The following is a 21,711-nucleotide window of genomic DNA, read 5'->3' as shown; positions in this document are numbered from 1 at the left end:
ACAAAGTGGGAACTGTATTTTTATGCTAAGTATTGACTGAAGTTGGCAATAGAGAAATCCAAAATAGAATTCAGAATTGGGGTACTATTGCAAGAGGTCCAATAACTTGGGAGTATTAGAGCCCAAACGCAAAACCTATTTCACCTAAATTGAAGTTCTGCTTCACTTCGTATTGCTGAATTCAGGTTTGGTGATCCCCATTCATCACTTCTAGTTTTTTTTATCAGCTTTTGAGCAGGTTCTGGAAAATAACTTAAAAAATTCCGTAAGTATTTCTAAGTTTGTACACACATAAATAATTCGTCGTTTCATAATACCCTGTCAGAGATAACAAAAATATAAAATCTAAAAAGCTAAGCTTTTGAATTTGTTTGATCATGCACGAAACTTGCTTGAGAAAACTCCGCAAAGAGAAATCCCTTGAAATAAAATAATAATCTATGAATAAAATTGTTTTTGGAAAATATTAGAGGAAATAACTTGCTTCACTGATTGGTGTTGGTCTAATAATAATCTTTCATCTTCTTTGTGCAATTCTTTTTGAAGGTGTGAATCAACACATAGAGGACTTACCTGGTTCCGGCCTTAGAAGTCAATATTTTATGCAAATATTAAAACCAACCATACACTAATGTTGGTCTTTCAAGCACGGTCCATTAAACATCTAGAAGCTTTTACTCAAAGATGTATATCTAGATTGTCCATTACACTCTATGCTCGTTACTCGGATGCTCCTTCCAAGAAATCTAAGCTTTCTCCTTTGCAGGTTGGTACTAAACACTTTCCTACCACTTACTTAATGCACACAAAAAAGGGGCATATTGTGATTTACTTGTTTTTAGGAGAGAAGAATGATAGACCAGTGTAAGATATTTGCAAAAGCAGGTGATGGAGGTAATGGTTGCTCGAGCTTTCGCAAGGGCAGACCTGATGGTGAGTTCTCCTTACTTCTCTTTATTATTATATCTAGCCAAGGTTTTGTATTGTCGCTATGATTACGGAGCAATGCAGCTCCAATTGCAGCTACAGTGAGATTGTAGAGACTAGAGACCTCCAAAACTGTGATAAAGTAATTTGAAACTCAGTTTATAGCTTATAGTGAATTCAAAATTTTATTTTTAATTTCTAATTCTGTTTCTCACTGTCGGATCTTTTCATGTTGTCAATTTTCATTTTAGATTATTCAGTAGTCAGAAATGTGCTATTTCAAATACTATCAGAAATGTGCTATCTCAAATACTATTATCGGATTGATGTTAGGAAATCTTGATGGTGTTCAATATAGCTAATGACAATGCTACATGGTGCCTGTGTTTAATGTAGGTGGCAATGGTGGGAGAGGCGGTGACGTGATTCTGGAATGCTCTCCCAGAGTTTGGGACTTCAGTGGTTTGCAGCGTCACCTGGTATGCACTTGTCTATTTCCCCAAAATTTTTTGAAATGAAGAGTTTTTTTATGTTTAAAAGATCATTGATACTAATGGTGATTTTGTAGATAGCAGAGAAAGGGGGACATGGATCATCAAAGATGATGATAGGAACCAGAGGGGCTGATAAGGTAATTGATTTTTAAATATTCTTTCAGCTTTAAAAGTGTTTCATAATTTTCTTTTCTTTCGGTTGGTCATGTTTGCAATACAAAATTGCAAGTTTATTCCAATATCATATATAATGCTTTAATAGGTTGTCCGCGTACCGGTTGGCACTGTTCTTCACCTTGTTAGTGGTGATATTCCTTCTATAGTTAAAACCCAATCCTCAACAGATGTAGACCCTTGGGAGATTCCTGGTGCACTTGTTGATGATCTTCCTGACCCTTGCAATGGTTCTATCTCCAATGTTAAATGTGGGGAAGAAGTCAAAGCAATACATCCTACTAGTCGCTCCTCATCACGAGCTGCTGAAACAAATGTTGAGAAATCTGAAAAATCAGGACACGTTGCATCAAAAGCTGTATCTTCTCAACCTTCCACTTCTAAGTGGACTGCCGAAAATGGCACAGAGAATAGAGGAGATATACTATACAATGTTGCTGAATTCACAAAAGAAGGTCAAAAAATTCTCATTGCTTGTGGAGGTGAGGGTGGTCTGGGCAATGTGTCTCTTTCCAAGGATTCAAAGAAGCCTACGACTGTGAAGGAAGGGGCATTTCAACAGCACATATCTAACCTTCAGGACTCTGACACTGTTTACTCCTCCCTGCATGTAGGTTTACCTGGTTCTGAGACTGTTCTTATATTAGAACTCAAGAGCATTGCTGATGTAAGCTTTGTGGGAATGCCTAATGCTGGTAAAAGCACTTTACTTGGGGCTATATCAAGGGCCAAGCCTACCGTTGGTGACTATGCTTTCACTACTCTTAGGCCAAATTTGGGGAATCTGAACTATGATGATCTCTCAATAACTGTGGCTGATATTCCTGGACTCATAAAGGGTGCACACCAAAATCGTGGACTTGGACATGCATTTCTGCGCCACATAGAACGCACAAAGGTTCTGGCCTATGTGATAGACTTGGCTGCTGCTATAGATGGAAGAAAAGGAATTCCACCATGGGAACAACTGAAAGATTTAATTCTAGAGCTCGAGTACCATCAAGATGGTTTATCCAATCGACCATCCTTGATAGTTGCAAATAAGATTGATGAGGAAGGTGCAGATGAAGTGTATAAAGAGTTAAAGAGAAGGGTCCAGGGTGTTCCCATATTTCCTGTGTGCGCTGTTTTGGAGGAAGGGATAGCAGAGCTTAAGGCTGGCCTTAGAATGCTTGTCAGTGGTGAAATGTCATACAGACTTTGCCTAGATCAAATTGTGCTTGGTTAGATTGTTATTAAGAAGGACAAAATCCTAGGTATAGTTCCTGAGATGCTTTTGGTGCTATTTTTCACTCAAAATTAGAATTTGAACTTGATAAAAGGTGGACGTTTGATGTTTTTTCTAAAGGAGAGATAACACGTTGAAATCGGAGAATTATTCTCTTGCAAATGCAAAGCTGGCCGAAGTAGATTCATATCGGATCCAAACTGCCCATAAATCATAATGTGCACCCTAACATAATTAGCATGAAGTCAGCACAATGAAATGCTATGACTCAAATATTAAACTTTAGTCATTTTAACAACCCTTTAACTATATGAAATAAGACCTCTTAGATCTCCAAATGAATTGTCATAAGAATTCCACGAGGGAGTTTGATTTTTTTTAAAAATATATTTTTATTCATAATGATATATCTATTCTAATTTAATTTTAATTAGATTTTTTAATAATTACAAAAGTATCACAATCTTTTTCGCTTTCTTATATTTTGAACATCTTGTGAAGGATATATTTTATTAATATCTTAATAAAAATTAAATATGAACTAAAATGACAATAAGATAGAGTTTTTATAATTATTAACGAGTGTGACTAAATTTGAGTAAATTTTTAGAAAATTTTGTTATAATAGAAGCAAATTAATATAAAAAATTTAGTTTCAATAAATTTTTAGAAAAGTGTTCAAAGAAAAGAAACTTAATATAAAAAATAAATAATTTTTTACATAAGTTAGAAACAAATTATTTCCTCAACATTTAGAGAAATTAAATGAGATTTTCTTTAATAGAGAAGTAATAAATTGATTTTAATTTATGTAAGAAGTTTGATTTGTTTTAATACTTAATTTTTTTACTCCTATAAGCCCTTATTGAAAAGTTTATTCAAATTAGACCTAAGTTAATTTTAACTTATAAAAGAAGTTTAAAGTCCAATTTAGATAAATTTATTTAGAAGTTTTTATAAAAAAAATTAATATAAAAAATGAATAACATTTTTTCCATTAGTTAAAAATAACTTTTATTTTTTATTTTTTAAAAATTTTTTTCATTTAAATTTTCAAAAAATTAAAAATATAAGTTAATTTTAATTCATGAGAAAAATTTTATTTATTTTTATATTAATTTTTTTCTTTTATAAAGACTTTTATAGAAGTTTACCTAAATTGGACCTAATTCATTTTATTACTTAATGTTTAAATTTTATAAATACTTATTGAGAAATTTATTTAAACTAGACCTATCTCTATTTTATTAACCAAGCTTAATTAATCAAAAACCAAACAAAAAAAGAGTTTAAAAACTAAATTTTTTTTATTGGATTTGATTTCGAATCCCATCTTTGAAAACTAATCTAATCCAATACAAATCAAATTTATATGCACATATAATTTTATTTATAAAATTAACATCTCACTTATACTTATAAAACTATATATCAAAAAATTATAATCTCTAACTATATTTAACAATTTTATTTTTAAATTTATATCATATTATTATGTTTCATTAGTAATCTGTTACATGTGTAATAATAAGAGTCATTAGCTTACCCAAATTATTATAAGAACATATTTAATGATAATAGAAAGAATCATTCATTTTAAATTGCTAAAATATGTTCTATTGTTAATAAGTAAAAGAGATTATAATAAGATTGTCGCACAATTACTTTGAACACCAAAGTCATCAACTTACTTAAATAACCATTCTATTCTGTAAACATGCTGTCCTAATTTGTCAAATAAATTACAACATAATTAATACAAGAAGCAAAATAAGACATCATTGCAAATTTAAGATCAAATTCAACTTATCCCAACTTTTATGTATGTCATTGTAATGTAATAGTTCTCTTTCATTTTTCTTCCTTATGTGATATACTTGGAGCGCTAAATAGTTTTCTTTCATTTTGCTTCCTTACGTGTAGAAGTGTTAAATGAGCCAGCCTTAACTAATTTAGTTCTAACTCATTTGAGTTACGACTAAAAAGTTCATAGAGTCAAAAGACTTATCATGTAAAAAGTCCATAAAATTAAGTGAGTTAGGACTAACTTACAAGTAATTATCTTTAAAAAAATTATTATAATATATTAAAATATTTATTTTATATAACATATTTTTACTATAAACTTATAAATAAATAAAATTATTTAAAAATAGATAAAAATAATTAATTTGCAGTGTCATTTGTTGTCTCCAACCTACTTCCATTCTCTTCTCCATCCACACCATTATCAAACCAAGAAAAAAAAAAATAACAACCATTCCCTTTCTTGTACATATACTTTTCAGACCATCAATTTTACCAATCAAACAAAACATCTTATTCGTACTCCATTAACAAAATACTTACCGTGTAGTTGGGTCATAATAAGTAATGTCTTAGGATTTGCTTGATACCACGAAACTCTTATACATTCCCTTATCCTATATTCAAGTATCAAGATGAATAAACATTGCCATTTGAGCTTCGATTGCAAACATCAAACGACCTGAACTCAAATTTTTATTTGTATCATTATTGCTTGCTGTGGTAGAAGTACAAATATAACAAAATTCACATCAATGGTAAAATTTGAAAAAAAAATTGATTAAGAAAAATTTTAAATTGTGTCTTCTACTTAGATTGAAAACAATCTAGACTGACATCCCGTGTATTACTTAACATGGCAAGTAAGAAAAAATTAACAATTTTTAGTCATAAGTTAACGTGAGGGACTAAACTGCTAAATAACTTACTATATGAGGAGACTAACAGAATAATTCAAATAAGTAAGATACCAATTTACAAAATTGATAATGTGCGAGGAATCAATTTGTGAGTTTATTCTATAAATATATATTGACTACATTATAAATTAAAATACATAATTATATATATTAATATAAATTGATAATTTAATTTTTAATTTCTACTTTTATTTATTAATTTATGTAAATATTTATTAATTATTATATTTCAAATATATATTTATTTTCAAAGTATAAATATAATGATTGTGAGATATTTTAAATATATATAAAACATTAATAATTAGTACTAATATGATACTAATTAATAAAAATATATTAATATTAATATATTTTAAAATTTTATTATTTTAATAAATCTTATTTATTTTATCTTTTATGTGTTCTTATATACTAATTAACTTTTGATTTTTTTTTGAGTTTATTAATTTTTTCTTGTCTATACACTCTTAAAAAATGTTTGATGTAGAAAAATAAAGACAGTTTTATTTTAAAGTATATATATTTTTTATATTTAAAATATAATTCTTTCTAATTTATTTTTAAAAAATAATTTAATAAATATTATAAAAAAATATTCGTGCATATGTAAAATTGATTTTAATTTTGTATTAAAAATTAAGTTTGATAAGTATTATATGCTCAATATTATTATATATTTTTTTCCTTTGTCTTGATTTCCCATACATTTGGACTTCAAGTTTGACTCTATGATTGTTTGTGATTTTTTGGGCTTTTAACTTTGATTAGAAAAAAAATGATTTTTTAAAATATTTTTAGATAATGTGTAAATTACATTAAAAATATAATTTATAATTATATTAAATAAATTTTCTTGATGTTTTTAAAATTAAAATATTTTATTTTAATTACAGCTCTCTAAAAATATCGTTATAAATATTTTTATTTACATTAAAATATACACTTATATTATTTTTTAAAAAATTCAATGTATTGTCAAACTCCGAAAAAATAAATTTTTTCATAATTGTTTTGTGTTAGTTTTGTTAAAAATAAATTTTCACAAAGTCATACTTTTATTTTAGCTATTGATGTTAAATTTATCAATTTTGTTATATTTTATGTTATAATATATAATAATTTTATTTAACATATTATATATATTAAACTTATTTTTTGACAATTTAAAATAAACTGTGCAACCCAAGGTGTTAGACCGAGTTAAAAGTAGAACAAACCACCGTCATTTTAGATTCTCTCTCTTTTGTTGTGATATTCAGATTCATTTTCTTTTCACTTAGCCGTTAAGCCTTCGACCACGTTACGACACCGCTCCTCAACGAAGTTAGGGCTATTTCTGTAATTTTACAAAATTCGACCGTTAGAGAAATTCAAAACCCCGCATCAGAAACACCCTTTTAATTACAACTTTCACACACTATTCCTCTCAAATTCTGAATCATCTCTCTCTCTCTCTCTCCAACCTGCAACACATCAAATGGGCAACAGCAACGAAGAACAACAACAGAACACAACGAGAACATCGATCATGGAGTGGAAGCACATGCACCCACTTCATCAAATCGCCGAAACATCCACACACAAGCTTCTTCTGAAGCAGTGGCTTAAGGAAGAGGAACTCATCAATGGCCGCATAGCCCTTAAGGAGACCCAAATAGATTCCACACGCAAAGAGATCACAATGCTGTACATCTTCTTCTTCCTCTTCCATTCGACCACCCTTATGCTCCTCTTCAACTCTCCCTCCTCTTCCTCCTCTTGCCACAGATCTTGGGTCCCTTCGCTGTGCTCTTTGCTTTTCTCACTTGGAATCATATGGGCATTGAGGTACAAAACCGATGTTGAGGCCCACGTGGAGAAGATGCTGTCACGTGAGAAGGAGGATAAAGGGTTGTTGGGGAAATGCGTGGAGGAACTGAAGAAGAAAGGGTTGGAGTTTGATTTGTTGAAGGAGGTTGATGCTTTGAGGAGGGCTAAGAGTTTGAGGGTTGAAACAAAAGAGGTTAGGAAATGGTCTTCGAGGGATTTTGTGTCCTTGTTCTTCTTCTCTATGGCTTGTTTGTCTCTTGCTCTCACAAGGGTCATCTTGTGCAGTTAGTGATTGGGCTTGGAGGGTGGTGAAGGTTTGATACAAATCTGTTCTTAACATATTATCAGTTGGGTTCTGTTAATTATTATTATTATTGCAAGGAGGGGAGGTGCAGAATGTACTGTTCTGCTTTTAGTTTTTTTGTGTAATTTGAGAATACAAAGTTGAATTTATGGAATAAAGGTGTAATTCCTTTCAATTTTGATGTGTTCTGAGTTCTAATTTCTTATTTATTGTTCAGGGTTTTGGTGCAGTAATTATCAAGGGTGGTAAGGGCAGAATGTACTGTTCTTTCTTTTCTTTTCATTGATGATAGGAAGTTGAATTTATGAAACAGACTCATAGTTCCTTTTGTATTTTAGTGCGATTTTACTTGTTATGCTTAGAATTTGACCTTGTTTTTTTTTCCTGATCTAGAAACTGGATTTGCATAGTTGGGGAAACTAGAATCCAATTTTGGTTTTGGTTAATTTTGGTGGTGAGTGCAGAATGTATTGTTCTTTAATTTATAATTTCTTTTGAATTACAGTATGTTCTATGCTTAGACCTTAATCTGTTTTTTTTTTCCTTTTTTATTTCATCTTCAGATTTAGAAACTAGATTTATTGAATCTGGAGAAATCCATGATGCTTGATCAATTTGGGCGCCGTTGTTATGCTAGTTATGCTTTTTTTTTTTTTAATCATTCTTTTATCCTGTTATATAGAAGCTGGATTTACACGATTTAAATCGAAGTACCTAGCACAAGCAACGAATGCAGTTAGTTTTTGCATGATTTAGCTTGATAAAAAATACTCTATTTTTTGCCCTGAGCTGTACAGTTTTTATGATAATTTACTATTTCAGATAATTTGATTTATACCTAAATTTAGTACTACTGTGTTTTAGTTATTATTCATATGTATGCAATTTTCAAATTATTATGAGTTAAATTAAATTACCTTTTTTATGAAAATAATTTTAAACTGGACATTTAGTTCTCACACACCTCAATATGTTTGAGGTTTATATCATATATATGCAAGGTTATATGGTAAATGGGATCTTAATCATCTTCTCAAATAAATAAGATTAATGTCTCTTTATTAATTTAAAATTAAAAGGGTCTACATTTGATGAAGTTTAGAAATGCATATATATGACTTAAATGAAGTTAAAATTTGTTATGTTCAAATAATTTGTTAAAAGTTCATTACTCAATGTGTACAGCTATAAAAACATATTATTTAAATAAATAAAACAACTTATATCTTTTATTACTAATGAAAAACTTTTCTTATCCAAATAAGAAACAGACAAAATATTCTTACTAATAATTGACACATAATAACAATTACTTGTGCTTCATTTCTCATGCGGAGATTTACTTTGCCCTACACCAGTAGTCTACTCCTTTTTTAATCATGCACATTAGTACAAAATAAGAGACTCACATCTAATATCTAATACCTAAGTTGTAGAGGTAAATAAATTGACTTTTATAACATAAACACTTCAAGTGACTTTCTTCCGTTTTTTTTTTTTTTTGTGCACTCCTCCAAGTACTTTGCACAATCTCTCTTTCAATGTCCTATTTACCACAATAGTAATATGTTCTTTTCTTGGCTACACCACCTGCAAGTTTAAAACCAAAGATGTTAGGCTTATTTTTGCCCTTCTCTTTAATTTGTCCTTAGGCACATGTTGTTTCCTGACCTTTCCTTTTTTCTTTTCCCAATTGAACCATCAAAATGGTCTTAGTAATGTTTTGCTCAATAGTTCTTAACGTGCTTAACAGCTTTGGCAGTGGTTTATCAATTTTGTTTATGTTATGTAGTTCATGACGAACTGATGATAACATCTTAAGCATACGAGAACTAACTAGACTCCCTTCTGCCATCTTATATTGATAAAGGATATCTTACGCCTTAATTTCATACCTAACTTAACCTTGATAGAGTCTTTTCAAATGTATGATCATATTGTATACTTCTATGTTTTCATGCAATTATGAAACTTAGAATTCATGATAGCCAGCATAAGGTAGCCAACGGCTAAAGCATCATTTTCTTATAAGCATCCTTGTCAACTTTAGGAGCATTTGCAGTGGGATGTTTTAGAATTGGCTATTTCAAGATATACAACTTTTTCTCATGTTTGAAGATAATCCTCAATTTTTTGTATCAGTCTAGGCAATTTTTCCTATACAACTTGTCATTCTCAAGAACTAATCATAATGATAAGTTACTGCAAGTGTTTGTCGCCATGGTTATCTATTATCAACAGAAATAAACATGCATATAAGTATCACAAAAAATATCTAAATATGACCTGTTTAACTAAACATGTCTCACTATATTTTAATACAAAGCAATGACCCTAAGTGAATAAAAAAAAAATGTCATTGCTAGATTCTATAGTGAGACAAAGCCTTATTGAGAAATGATACCATACTTACAAGATACATTAAACAAATTTGTCAATTGCTCACTTAATAAATTAAATGTTCTTTAAAGTTAACTCAATTGTACATTAAAAAATTGTTAAAGTTATATGAAGTACCTTCTAATTTAGGTAGTATCTAAAAGTGTTAACTGACTCGTAGTGTCGAATAAAGTTTACTTCTAGATTTTGAAATGTGTACAAAAAGCCTTAGGAAATAATTTGAGATTTAGTTCAGCTTAGAGAAATTTTGTGTGCAGGTGAATCACTCCAAAAATAGTACCAACTTCCTTGTTCCTCCAAATGAAATCTTGTTCCTCATTTTACTTATGACCCATAAAATCTTATTTTACTTGTTTAAAGAAATGTTCCTTGAGCGTAAACTTAATGCTCATGGCAACTTGCCTCGCACAAAGTATAGAGGCATGTGTCAATAATAATCTCCAATACACTAATAATTCACAGGGAGATTGACCATACCCGTTTCAAAAGTCCACTTTACTAAAATTCTTTCTTCTTCTGCTCTCCTTAAGAACACACTCTTTATGCCGATCCCAAGATATTTATCTATATTTTTAAATTTTTTCCCGTCAACAAAATTTAAAGTGGTAGCATTCAAATTATCGGTTCTTGATAACAGTAAAATCTGTAAGAAATTTTAAATGACTTGGTAAAATTAATCCTAATCGTATAAGCTTCATTCATCAATAACTTCATTAGAGTAGTAAAAATGTACTGGGCAAGCTTATAAATATTAAAGTTTGTTTCAATGCTACCAATTTGTACTTGCGTACCAACCAAAACTGCAGTCTCCAGCATAATTTTCCTTAAAACATGGATCATGCTTCAATTCTAGGTCAAAATATTCAATACTTGGTGACAAAAGCTGTCGTCATATCTTTAACTGAGGCAAAATTAGAGTCTAACCAACTAAACCGACTCCAAATAGATAAAATTACAACACTCATTTTCTTCTTTAGCAGAATTTCAACAATGATCCACCACTTAAAAATATAGGGTCTTATCCATTGGATGGTACATGGTAATATTTCCCTTTACACATGCACCTGTAAACAACAGGGCAAGACTCTGCAATCAAGCACTTGTAGCTCACTATAACCCTCTTGCAGGGAAAGCATGATCCACATGCATGAGAACAATCCGGTAAGGTAGAGCCAGTTGGGTAAAGTTCCATTCCCATGTCTTTCTTTGCTCCTTTCTACAAAGTGAAAGTAGGCAAACAAACAAACAAACCATTGCATTACTATTCACTCATTCAAACATTAAATCTCTTTTCAACAACATTAAATTCAGTTCAGATACCACCAATTGAGAATAGTTCAACAAACCTCTTCATTTGCAGGTCTTGCTTCTTGCAAGTTCATCAACTTAACTGGAAGTTACAAATGAAACCACATATGAATGGTTTATACTAAATAAAAGCCCTTTGGGTAGAAACATTATAACTATCAACTAATATATATTTTCAAGGGATTCCAAGCTGACATTTTCAATTTTAAACCTCATTCGAAGTGAATTGAGAGGAGTATAAGTTACAATTATCATGTAAATATATCCAAATTTAGTTACAACTCATTTACACTGCCACATAGCAGTGAACAGTGGATACCATAAAAAACTGAATTCAAAATATTCTAGTGCATGTAATCTCTTACAAACATTACTATTCACTCATTCAAACATTTACATTGCAAAAAGTTATAAAGCATTAAAATAGATATCACTTACCATGATTAGGGATCACGCCAAGGCTCCAACCATTAGAAAGTAACATGAAGAAAGACACAAGAAGGAAAAACTTGTAGGTCTCCAGTGAGAAAGTACTCATAGTTTCGGAAACTAAATGATCCTCATTAGTTGAAGAAATCCATGCAAGTGAGCAAGAAGATAGAGATGTAACTTGGCTACGAACTTGTTGATGACCAGGTAGAATTATATACATGTAGGTGCAAAGGTACTTTTAAATGTGCAATGAGGTACATCTACTGTATTTCACATGATCCACGGCCTTCTTTTCAAGACATCACATGTTTTCGTGAGTCACCCAAAATAAACTAAAATGTTATTATTAATGGAAGCTATAAATGAACAAGGACATGCATATAAGAATGTCAATATTAAATTTCAGACTTGTTCATACTTGCATTATAACTCTTGTTTTGGGCCAAACAGATTGGGTCACCAATGTTCCATTTATTACAATAAGAGTATGTTTTAAAATTGAGAGATTCTTTTTACACCTTTTTTTGTTTTCAGAAATTTAATTTTAAAATATTATTTCAAAAAGTAATTTTTTAAGTGATTTACTAATTATTTTTTGTAATTTACTTTTCAAAATATATTAAGTTCTCTTTTGAATATTATTTTCTAAAAGTAATTTATAAATTATTTCTCAAATTTAATTTTAAACATAAAAAAGTCGTAAATCTTATTAGACATAATATCAAATAAAAATGGATCCATCTCATTTTACTGAATAACACAAAAATATGGAAAAAAAGCATTAAATTTATCCTTAAAAATTAAAAACACTAGTCTTAAAATTATAAAAATTTTGTTTAATACTTAAAATTTATCAAACTATTCTTATTTAATCTGATCCTTATTTTATTTAATAATTATAATTTAAAAAAATTATTCATTATTTGCAAAGAAATTCACGACTCCACTAACCCCTTTGGACTATAACTTGTATCATTTTGTTTTTATTAAATACTTTCCCGCTTCCAAAACAGAAATTAAAAAATAAAAAATAAAGAGGAACATCCCAATATTATATAGTAATGTAGAATTAACTATTAAAAGTCAATGAGTGTGTGATTATAAAAAAATAAATATCATACAGTTTAGACAAAACTGCAGGTTAGAGTTTTCTCTTTTTTATTTGTTTTTCCTCCTTATCCTAACTTCCTCTCTTTTTTCCCATTCTTTTTTCATCTATCTTTCTCACTCCACCTCCATCTCTTCCCCTTCACCCTTACTCAACTTTCCTCATTTCTTTATTTCTTTTTCGCACTCCGCACCCCCACATAGTCTCTTTTTCTCTCTTTTTTCCTTTCCTTTGTTCATTTAACTTTTTTTCCTTTTCCCTCTTAATTTCTCCCCTCCATCTATCTTTGCTCTTGTCCTCATATCTCTTTCAGCTTCTCTTTCTCTTTTCTTTTTTTAGTTTTTTTTGTTATTTTTTTTTAGTTTAAGTAAAATTTTTTATTTTTGTTTAAGTAATTTTTTTTAAAATAAAAATAATTTTTTTTGGTTAAATTTACTTAAGTATATTTTTTTTAAGTTAAAATTATTTTTTAACAAATTTACTTAAACAAATTTTATTTTGCTTAAAGAAATACTGCAGGTTCCCATTCCTCCAAAACTGCAGAGGATCGGATCCGGATCCGTGAGTACAGTGGGGCAAAAATTAAAAAGTCCCTCGTTCAAGAAGTGGAAGTAAGAGAATGTTCTCTTACAAAAGCCTGGATTGGACCAACTACATGAAATTAACTTGTCGATTACGACATTCTAAATAAAATATGGAAAAATTTCATCTACCCCATTTAATCAACAAAGTTTGTTATTTTTTTATGTGAAATAATCACCACTTCTAATTTTATATCATCAGTGAATCTAAAGAGGACACCCTCTCAAATTTACTGATAATGTAATAAGCACCTTAAAATATTTTGCTTTTGAATAAATTGTTAGAAAACACAGAAAATATATTAAAATTGAAAACACATTAACAAAAAATATTGCAGACAAATAAATTGTTTTCTTTTCTTTGTGAAAATAATTGGCAGAATAAAACCAAAATACGTTCGTATTAGTTCGTATCTATTGTAGGTATATTCTTTTGATATATTAATTTTAAGACCTAATTACAATTAATGTCTCCCTAGTTTAGAAAATGTCTAACTTTAAGTATTAGAAAAGATCTATTTTAGGTATATTTAATTTTTTAATATATTAAATTCCTCCGCTTCGAAAATTTAACAAATTTTGTCCTCATTAATTTTCTTCAACCTAAAATTCTAAAATTTTTATTTTTTACTAAAGAATTTTCAAAATCGAATTGATTAAAAATTCGTCTGTTCAAAACTAACTAACCAAAATATCAAATTTTGTCTAAAAGAAATCTCTTTTTTTTTTCTGAATACAAATCTCATATCTTATACAATCTTTCAAATTTTATTAAGTTTTGGATAAAAAATAAAAATATTTAGAGTTTTAAATTGAAAAAACTTAACAGAGAGACCAAATATATATAATAAAAAATAAATTAAACTAGTTCAAAACAATTAGGAAATTAAAATTATAAGTGGAACAAAGTAAAAAGATTAAAACTATTATTAAACCTGCTATTAATCATTGCACATACATTATATGTAGCTAGTGTTTTTATTATGTTTATAGTCGATTCTTTTTCTATAAAATTTAAGCTGGGTCAAAATACATTTTAGGTCACCTTTTCAAGGTCGAAGGCACTTAGTACCCAATGAATTTGAAGAGTTAATGAATGGGGTTATAAATGATGGGTCTCAGTGTTTCAGGATACTGGAATTAATATATAATAAGTTTATTTAAAATGTTAGAATATATTGAAAATTATAAAAATAAAAATAATTTTATAATTTTAAACAGTGGTTAACATTTTCTGAGAATGAATTGGACGTGACAGTAATTATACTGAGGGGTACCTGACATAACCGTGAAGATCATGCCGTTGAATAAATGAACTGCCTTTCTTGTACCTAAAGCTACTGCTTCAGAGTTCGTAATCAATGAATGTACGTCACTTTTTTTGCCAGAGTTTATTTTCACTCTGAAATATTTTTTATTTTTTTATTTTTTATTAGTTAATTAAAGTATTAGTAATAATAGTCATCTTTGAATAATAAGTGACACTAAATATTTATTTTTGAATCACATAAATTTATCTTCGAAAGTTTGTTGTGTACGCTTATCAGTAGTATATATTATATCTAGTCTATAAAAAATAAAATATACCACACATTTTATTGCTTAATATTAAACAAGTGTTTTAAAGTAATTAAATTGAAAAAATTATTCTCATAAAATGGTCTGGAATGAGCTTAATTAACAAAATTATTATTATTTATACATGTTAAATCTAACTCTAAAGATTAAAGTTAAAAATTCTTATTATTATAATTATATATATATAATGGGTTTAAGAAGCCATTTTATCATTTTTAAAAAAATGTAACTTCTTAAACACTTATATAAATTTTAGGGTCAGTTATTGAAAATAGTCAAATGAATAATTATTAAATGATATAAAATATTATCAATTAAATAAAAATATGCATTAATATTTAATTATTAAAAATATAAAAGTTTAATTAGACTAAAATAACTTAATATAATTCAAAAAAATTCGAACGAATCGAATTAATTTTGCGTTAGGTTATAGTAAGATATCACATATTTAGAACACTCAAAACCGCATATTGCATAGTAGTAAATTTAGTTCAGAGTTTAGGGTCTTTAATTGATTTTTAAAAGGTCATTTTTAATGTAACGGATATTTTTATATTTGAAATAATTTTTATTTTTATTTGTATATTAAATATGTATAATAGATAATAAAATTAGTAATTTATTTAAAATATTAGAAAAATTATAACTATCAATTTAAAATTAAAAAATATACAATACACTTTTAAATTTATAGATATTATAATAAACACTTTTTTAAAAAGAACTTAAAAATTATATATTTTGAACTGTCTACTGATTTTTTTTTAAAATTTTCCTTCTTAACATAAAATTTGTGCACTTATATTTTGTAGTTGGAGACTATCAATTTTGTAAGACTTTTTTTATTTTAAAATTACTTGTATGATATACAGATTTATGAAATATATAATATAACAATTTTTAAATACATTGATAATAAATTTTTATTTATGATACATTTTAATAAGTTATTGTAGATTACTTAAAAACAGAATACTAAAATATTAATTGTATATATAAAAGATTCATTTGATATCAATTCAAGTATTACAAAAAATAATGATAGTAAGTAGCCCAAATAACATAAAAAAGCTCAATCTATGAACTCACAAATTATAATTATATTTGATGATATTTAAAGGCCTAAAAATTAGGAAATTAAATTTATGTATTTGAAGGACCGAAAAAGTTAAAAAATATTTGAGTATATTATTTTTCATATATTAATAATAATAGTAATATTCGTACTGGTAATCAATTAAAACAATACCAAATCTTAAAATCTTTTTATAGCTATAATCTTATATCAATTAAAAGAATTTGAAGATATATTTTTTTTCTCTTCTATTCAAAAGTATTAAAATCTTAATTAAAAAGTAAGATTTATTTATAATATGTTTTTCTATTAACTAATGACTATTATATAAACAAACATTTTGTTTTGTAAAATTAAAGTATATACATTTTCAAACTCATAAATATACAAATATTATGGTTCTGATGAACACTAATTTATGTGTTAAATATCATAAAATTGGAATTATCAAAACCATACTAAGGAAAATAACAAAATCAATGCTATGATAAAGTTTAACAAGACTTAGGATATAACCTTTATTATTACCAAAAAAAAATAAAGTACTTAACAAAATATTAATAATCAAACATTTATCAACATTCCAATAAAATCCTAATATTCCTTATTTTGCTAAAATAATTTACTGACTTCCTACAACTAAGTGCTCAAAAAATAAAATAAAACATAATTCCTAAAAATTAAAAAGAATGTGAGAATAATGTGAAATTTTCCTAAATAACATAATTAATCTTAAAAAAGAAAAACAACCCCAATATTTTGCATTATTTTACTTCTAACAAGAACCAGAGTCTCCGAAAGTCACATAATGTAGCAAGCATTTGGGTTGTCATCACTAAGGGAATGAGTTGCTTGGTCAAGGTACCCTCCAACATAATATTGATGATGCCCATGAGGGTTTGAATATTGTTCAGGTGTTGCATAATTCTCAGTATGAATCGAATCAGAACTTGACCCAAATTGAGTCTGACTATGGTTAAAAGGCTGTTCATATTGGTTTGAAGAGCCCTCCGAAGGATATCCATAAGGGTTTGAAGTGTGTGTCTGAGGGTTTAAGTGCTCTTCAGAGGATTCTGAAGATCGTTTTGAAGCTTTTGAAGAGCGTTTAGATGACTTTGAAGAACGCTTAGATGACTTTGAAGAACGCTTAGGCGACTCTGAAGAGCGACGTGGAGGATCCGAAGAGCCTTCGTCATTATTTCTCTTTGCGTCATCCCTTCTGCTTCCACCCCCAAAGCAAGAGAACATTGATGCCATTCTTTCTTCTTGATTCCTTCGATTCTGCATTTTGAAATTTTATTAAAATTGTTCATCCATCTAAATATTGTATTCTTGAACAATTCAAGAATACAAGTATGAACACGAAAGAGAAAAATATTACAAATACAGAATAAAAAGTAGGAAAGTATTAATATTACCTTAAAAGTATCACAACTTGTATTTCTTTTTATGATTCTCTTTTCTGTTTATGCCTTTTCAATTTTCTGCATTATACTATTTATAACACAAGCCAATGAGCTTTTCGGTGTTAAATTTTGTAAAATATCACAATTGGTTTTTATGCCAAGTTACTATAATTAAATTACATATTTTATATTTATTTATTTCACAAATATTTGATTAATTTTATTCTACGTTATCACAATTAAATTGTAAATCATTCATTTATTTTGTTCTCATCTATACAAACATCAATAGAAACATTCATTTGATGATACTGATATGTATTTAGACAAAAAAAAATTGACACCACTAAAACTTACATATCTAGATCAACAAAAAAGAATTATTTTAAACAATTTCTATTAGGGATGGCAATGGGTAGGGTATGGGTAGGGTACTCAGCCCATACCCGCATTTTAAAAAAATACCCGTACTCAGCCCCATACCCGCGTGGGTAATACTTTTAGTTCTCGTATCCGTATCCTCTGGGTACCCACATGCCCATACCTACCCCTATTACTCACGCATGTCTAAGAAAAAAAGCAGTTATAAAAAATATATGCTTATATAATTTTACCGAACAAAGTTCAAGTATAAATAAAAAATAAATATTCAAAGATCATAAGTATTAAGTGTATCTTAATACATCAACTTTCTATACTAAAGTACTTAAAAATCAAAACTAAAATTGCACACATACTCTTCAAGATCTTGTAAAACAACTAACTCATAGACTTTAGATTAATGTACTGTCACTCTGCAAGACCTAAAAAAATAACATTAGTTAATTATTTATTGTAAAGTTAAAATAGTATAGTTAGGCTATTTTACCTCTTCATCAGAATCAGACTCTCCAAATGACTGTAAATATTTATCTTTCAAGTTTACATATTGCTTTGGTCCAGTAATACCAATAGAAACTAAAACATACAAGTACATAATAAAAAAATCAATAATTAAGCTATCAAATTAAAATTAACAAAAACATTTAATTAAATAAATATATTAAAAGAGTATTCAATACCTTCATTTTCATGTTTTAGCCAACTTTGTGCGCACATGAGTGCTTCCAAAGTATCCTCATGAAGTCGAGAACGATGAGGACTCAACAATCTACCTCCTGTGCTAAAAGCAGACTTTGAAGCAACGGTTGAAATTGGGATGGCCAAAATATCCTTGGCAATTTTTTGCAATATTGGATATTTGATCCCATTTGATTTCCACCACCCAAGGATATCAAAACTAGCACTTCTAGGCAATACTTTCTCTTCCAAGTAGATATCCAACTCAGACTTTGATTGCATATCATTTGTATCTTTAACAAATGAATCATAATCACTTAAAAAATTGTTAACATTAAGTATATCCAAATTTATTTCCATCTTATTAGACTTTTCAGCTGAACTTTCTACTATTCCCATGACTTTAGCTTGATAATCTTCAAACAACAAGTAGCATAATTTTTTCACATTGTTAATTTGAAAAGAAGATGAACTTCCATAGAGCTTGGGAAAGAAGTACTCTAACAACTTTAATTTATATCTTAGATCCAAAAAAATGGCAATTCCCATGATTCCATGTATAACAGACCAATATTTCTCAAATTTGGTTACCATTTTTGTAGCCATATTTCTAATAGCCTCAATTGAACAAATTTGCCATTGTTGCAGAGATAACTTTATTTCACAAACCAATGGGAAGAAAATATTTTTTGTAGGATATTGTGTCCCAGAAAACATTTCAGTCACACGATTAAAAACTTCCAACCTACTACAAATTTCTTTGGCAATTTCCCAGTCATTTGTTGTAGGGATACATGTATACATATGCTCTCTTGTTTTCAAACGAATAAAAACATCTTTATAAGCCAATGCAACAACAAGCATGTGATAAGTAGAATTCCATCTTGTTTTGCAATCAAGTACAAGTTTCTTTGTAATGAAAACTTTGATTTGACGTGCTGCTTCCTTAAAGGTTTGTTCTCTTTTAGGTGTAGCTGTCCAAAAAGCAACACTACTTCTAACCTTCTCTATGCCATCTCCAAGAATATTTAAACCATCTTGAGCAATTAAATTGAGAATATGTGCACAACACCTCATGTGAAACAACTGACCATCAAGCATAAGAGAAGAACAATCAAATTTGTTTAGTAACAAAACAACAAGAGAGTTGTACTACAATTATCCAAAGTGATGGTAGATAACTTTCTATCAATGTTCCAATCTAGCATGCATTCAACTAACACTTTAGACAGAGCTTTTGCTGTATGTGGACATTCCACATATACAAACCTATTAATGTAAAAATAAATTATATACATATATAAAAAAAATATTGAAATAATGCAAATAATTACTAAATGAATATATCATATAATGATCACAAAAATTATACCTCAATATGCGACTTTGCATATCCCAATCATCAGTAATGTAGTAAGCTGTAATAGCCATAAACCCTTTCTTTTGATTGCTAGCTATCCACATGTTTGTTGTTAAAGCAATTCTACTTCCAATCTTCTCTAAGAGTCTCATAGTCTTCAACTTTTCATTCTGATATATTTTGATAATGTCACCTTTTATTGTGTTCCGACTAGGAACCTTAAATAAAGGTTGGAGGCCTTCAGAATATGCTTTAAACCCCAAATGGTCTACTATAGAAAGCGGATACTTGTGAATTATTATCATAGAAGCAAGATCTCTTCTAGATTGTTCTGGATCAAAGTGATAATTACTCAAATAAGTGGATGATCTGTCTACTTTCTTTTGTTCTCTCAACAAGATTGATTGTCTTATATCCTTATATGGCCTCCTCTTACAAGTTTGAAAGTGTTTATGCAAATGATTTGTTCCATCTGATCTTCTACCTGTCAGTTGCTTGTTGCAATAATTGCATATAGCTTTTTCTTCCCCATTAATAATTTTTTTTCTTAAAGTGATTCCATACAACCGACATCTTTCTTTTTTTTTCATCATGAGTTGCATCACAATCATCTCCATCCACCGAAATAGGAAGTGTATCATATTGAGATTGAGATTGACCTATAATATCAGAACTGTCACTCGGTCCAGAATCATTAAGTATACTTTTAGGAACATTTTCAGGTTGTGTAGGAGTAATTGAAATAATTGGAGAAGAGCTACTTTCAGATTCCTTTAAAGGAGTTACTCCACATACATTTTCCATTTGTTATTACCTATATAAAAGCAAAAACTTATATAAAAAATCTTATTTAACCCAAGTCAATATAATATCACATAATTTTAGTCACTAAATTTCTAAATATTTTGTATGTGTCATATATAAACAATTTTTTTAAAAAAAGTCAATCTCATATCAACAATATAATAATTAAATTGTATTAGTCTAGTTAAACGATATAAAATAGTAAATAAATTTTTCTATTAAAAATATGAAAAAAATTATTTTTATGGTTTACTTTATTGATAAATATATTTTTATGTTAATCCTATAAAATAAATTTAATTAGATAGATTTTTATATCTTTAAATATGCATTTTTTTTATTGAGTAACATAAATATTTGTATTAAAGTTCTCAACCTTTTATTTTGCATAGAATTTTTTTTTAAAATATAGTATTATAAAATAAAATAAATATGACCTATAAAAGAACTGTGAACTGAGTGAAAAATATAAGATATAAAATTATATAAAATAAATAGTAAAATCTTTATTTTGACCAAAATTTTACAAAAACATCCACAAAAACTTTCTAAAAAATAAAAGTAGGTTAGATTCTTGTTTTCTTAAATTATTAGTTCTTCCATTATAAGTAAAAAATTATTTAAACTAGAATATATGAAATTAGAACAATAAAAATAATTAGAAATATCAATAATAATTATAATAAAGTTTTAGACTTACTTGTTGAAGACTTGCATTTGTATAAAATTTGTTGTACTTGATCTTTGAATTCTATGAGAAGTGATAGGTTAGATCTTTCTGTAAGTCACACTCCTAAAGCACAACTCTCGATAGCAAATTGTGGAGCAACTCATATGATTATATAATTGTCAATGATTATAAAAGAGACCTAGCCAAATATATAAAGTATTAACCCTAATTTCCTCCCATTATGGGCTTTTGGGTTAAGGCC

At 28.3% G+C, this 21,711-nt stretch overlaps 3 protein-coding genes and 1 pseudogene across 6 annotated transcripts; 2 read left to right on the top strand and 2 right to left on the bottom strand.

The window, feature by feature from the left end:
- The first annotated feature begins 155 nt into the window (after positions 1-155).
- On the top strand, positions 156-2,829 carry LOC113865565 (probable GTP-binding protein OBGM, mitochondrial). 4 transcript variants are annotated; one of them, XM_027500222.1, is made up of 6 exons: positions 156-185; positions 547-766; positions 843-933; positions 1,324-1,406; positions 1,496-1,558; positions 1,684-2,829. In XM_027500222.1, the coding sequence occupies exons 2-6, from the start codon at positions 632-634 to the stop codon at positions 2,821-2,823; spliced, it is 1,512 nt and encodes a 503-aa protein (XP_027356023.1). In that variant the 5' UTR covers positions 156-185; positions 547-631; the 3' UTR covers positions 2,824-2,829. The 4 variants fall into 4 exon arrangements, with proteins under 4 accessions (XP_027356023.1, XP_027356025.1, XP_027356024.1 ...); XM_027500224.1 differs by lacking the exon at positions 156-185 and having other exon boundaries at positions 655-766; positions 851-933; positions 1,500-1,558; XM_027500223.1 differs by lacking the exon at positions 156-185 and having other exon boundaries at positions 655-766; positions 851-933.
- Positions 2,830-7,029: 4,200 nt separating this feature from the next.
- On the top strand, positions 7,030-7,650 carry LOC113866023. The gene has a single exon (XM_027500909.1). It carries the CDS (start codon positions 7,030-7,032, stop codon positions 7,648-7,650), a length of 621 nt encoding a protein of 206 aa, XP_027356710.1.
- A 3,276-nt stretch (positions 7,651-10,926) lies between these two features.
- On the bottom strand, positions 10,927-11,953 carry LOC113865962 (protein EPIDERMAL PATTERNING FACTOR 2-like). Its single transcript, XM_027500797.1, has 3 exons — positions 11,812-11,953; positions 11,412-11,455; positions 10,927-11,281 (listed from the first exon to the last, which is right to left on the bottom strand). Exons 1-3 carry the CDS (start codon positions 11,909-11,911, stop codon positions 11,084-11,086), a joined length of 342 nt encoding a protein of 113 aa, XP_027356598.1. The 5' UTR covers positions 11,912-11,953; the 3' UTR covers positions 10,927-11,083.
- Positions 11,954-16,951: 4,998 nt separating this feature from the next.
- Positions 16,952-20,779, bottom strand: LOC113866125 (annotated as a pseudogene).
- Between the last annotated feature and the right edge of the window lie 932 nt (positions 20,780-21,711).

This window comes from Abrus precatorius, unplaced genomic scaffold (assembly GCF_003935025.1).
Source record: "Abrus precatorius isolate BTA unplaced genomic scaffold, Abrus_2018 Scaffold4, whole genome shotgun sequence".
NCBI classification, from domain to species: domain Eukaryota; kingdom Viridiplantae; phylum Streptophyta; class Magnoliopsida; order Fabales; family Fabaceae; genus Abrus; species Abrus precatorius.
Note: the sequence above shows the minus strand (reverse complement) of the source record. Positions and strands in the feature narration are given on the sequence as shown.

What these genes read in the sequence shown, in the direction of transcription:
- LOC113866023 (XM_027500909.1), top strand. Translation starts at nt 7,030, where the DNA reads ATGGGCAACAGCAACGAAGAACAACAACAGAACACAACGAGAACATCG.
- LOC113865962 (XM_027500797.1), bottom strand. Translation starts at nt 11,911, where the DNA reads ATGAGTACTTTCTCACTGGAGACCTACAAGTTTTTCCTTCTTGTGTCT. An exon ending in TGGCGTGATCCCTAATCATG is followed by an intron (nt 11,456 to 11,811) that starts GTAAGTGATATC and finishes TGTAACTTCCAG; the next exon opens with TTAAGTTGATGAACTTGCAA. An exon ending in CAAGACCTGCAAATGAAGAG is followed by an intron (nt 11,282 to 11,411) that starts GTTTGTTGAACT and finishes TTCACTTTGTAG; the next exon opens with AAAGGAGCAAAGAAAGACAT.
- LOC113865565 (XM_027500222.1), top strand. Translation starts at nt 632, where the DNA reads ATGTTGGTCTTTCAAGCACGGTCCATTAAACATCTAGAAGCTTTTACT. An exon ending in CTAAGCTTTCTCCTTTGCAG is followed by an intron (nt 767 to 842) that starts GTTGGTACTAAA and finishes ACTTGTTTTTAG; the next exon opens with GAGAGAAGAATGATAGACCA. An exon ending in TCGCAAGGGCAGACCTGATG is followed by an intron (nt 934 to 1,323) that starts GTGAGTTCTCCT and finishes TGTTTAATGTAG; the next exon opens with GTGGCAATGGTGGGAGAGGC.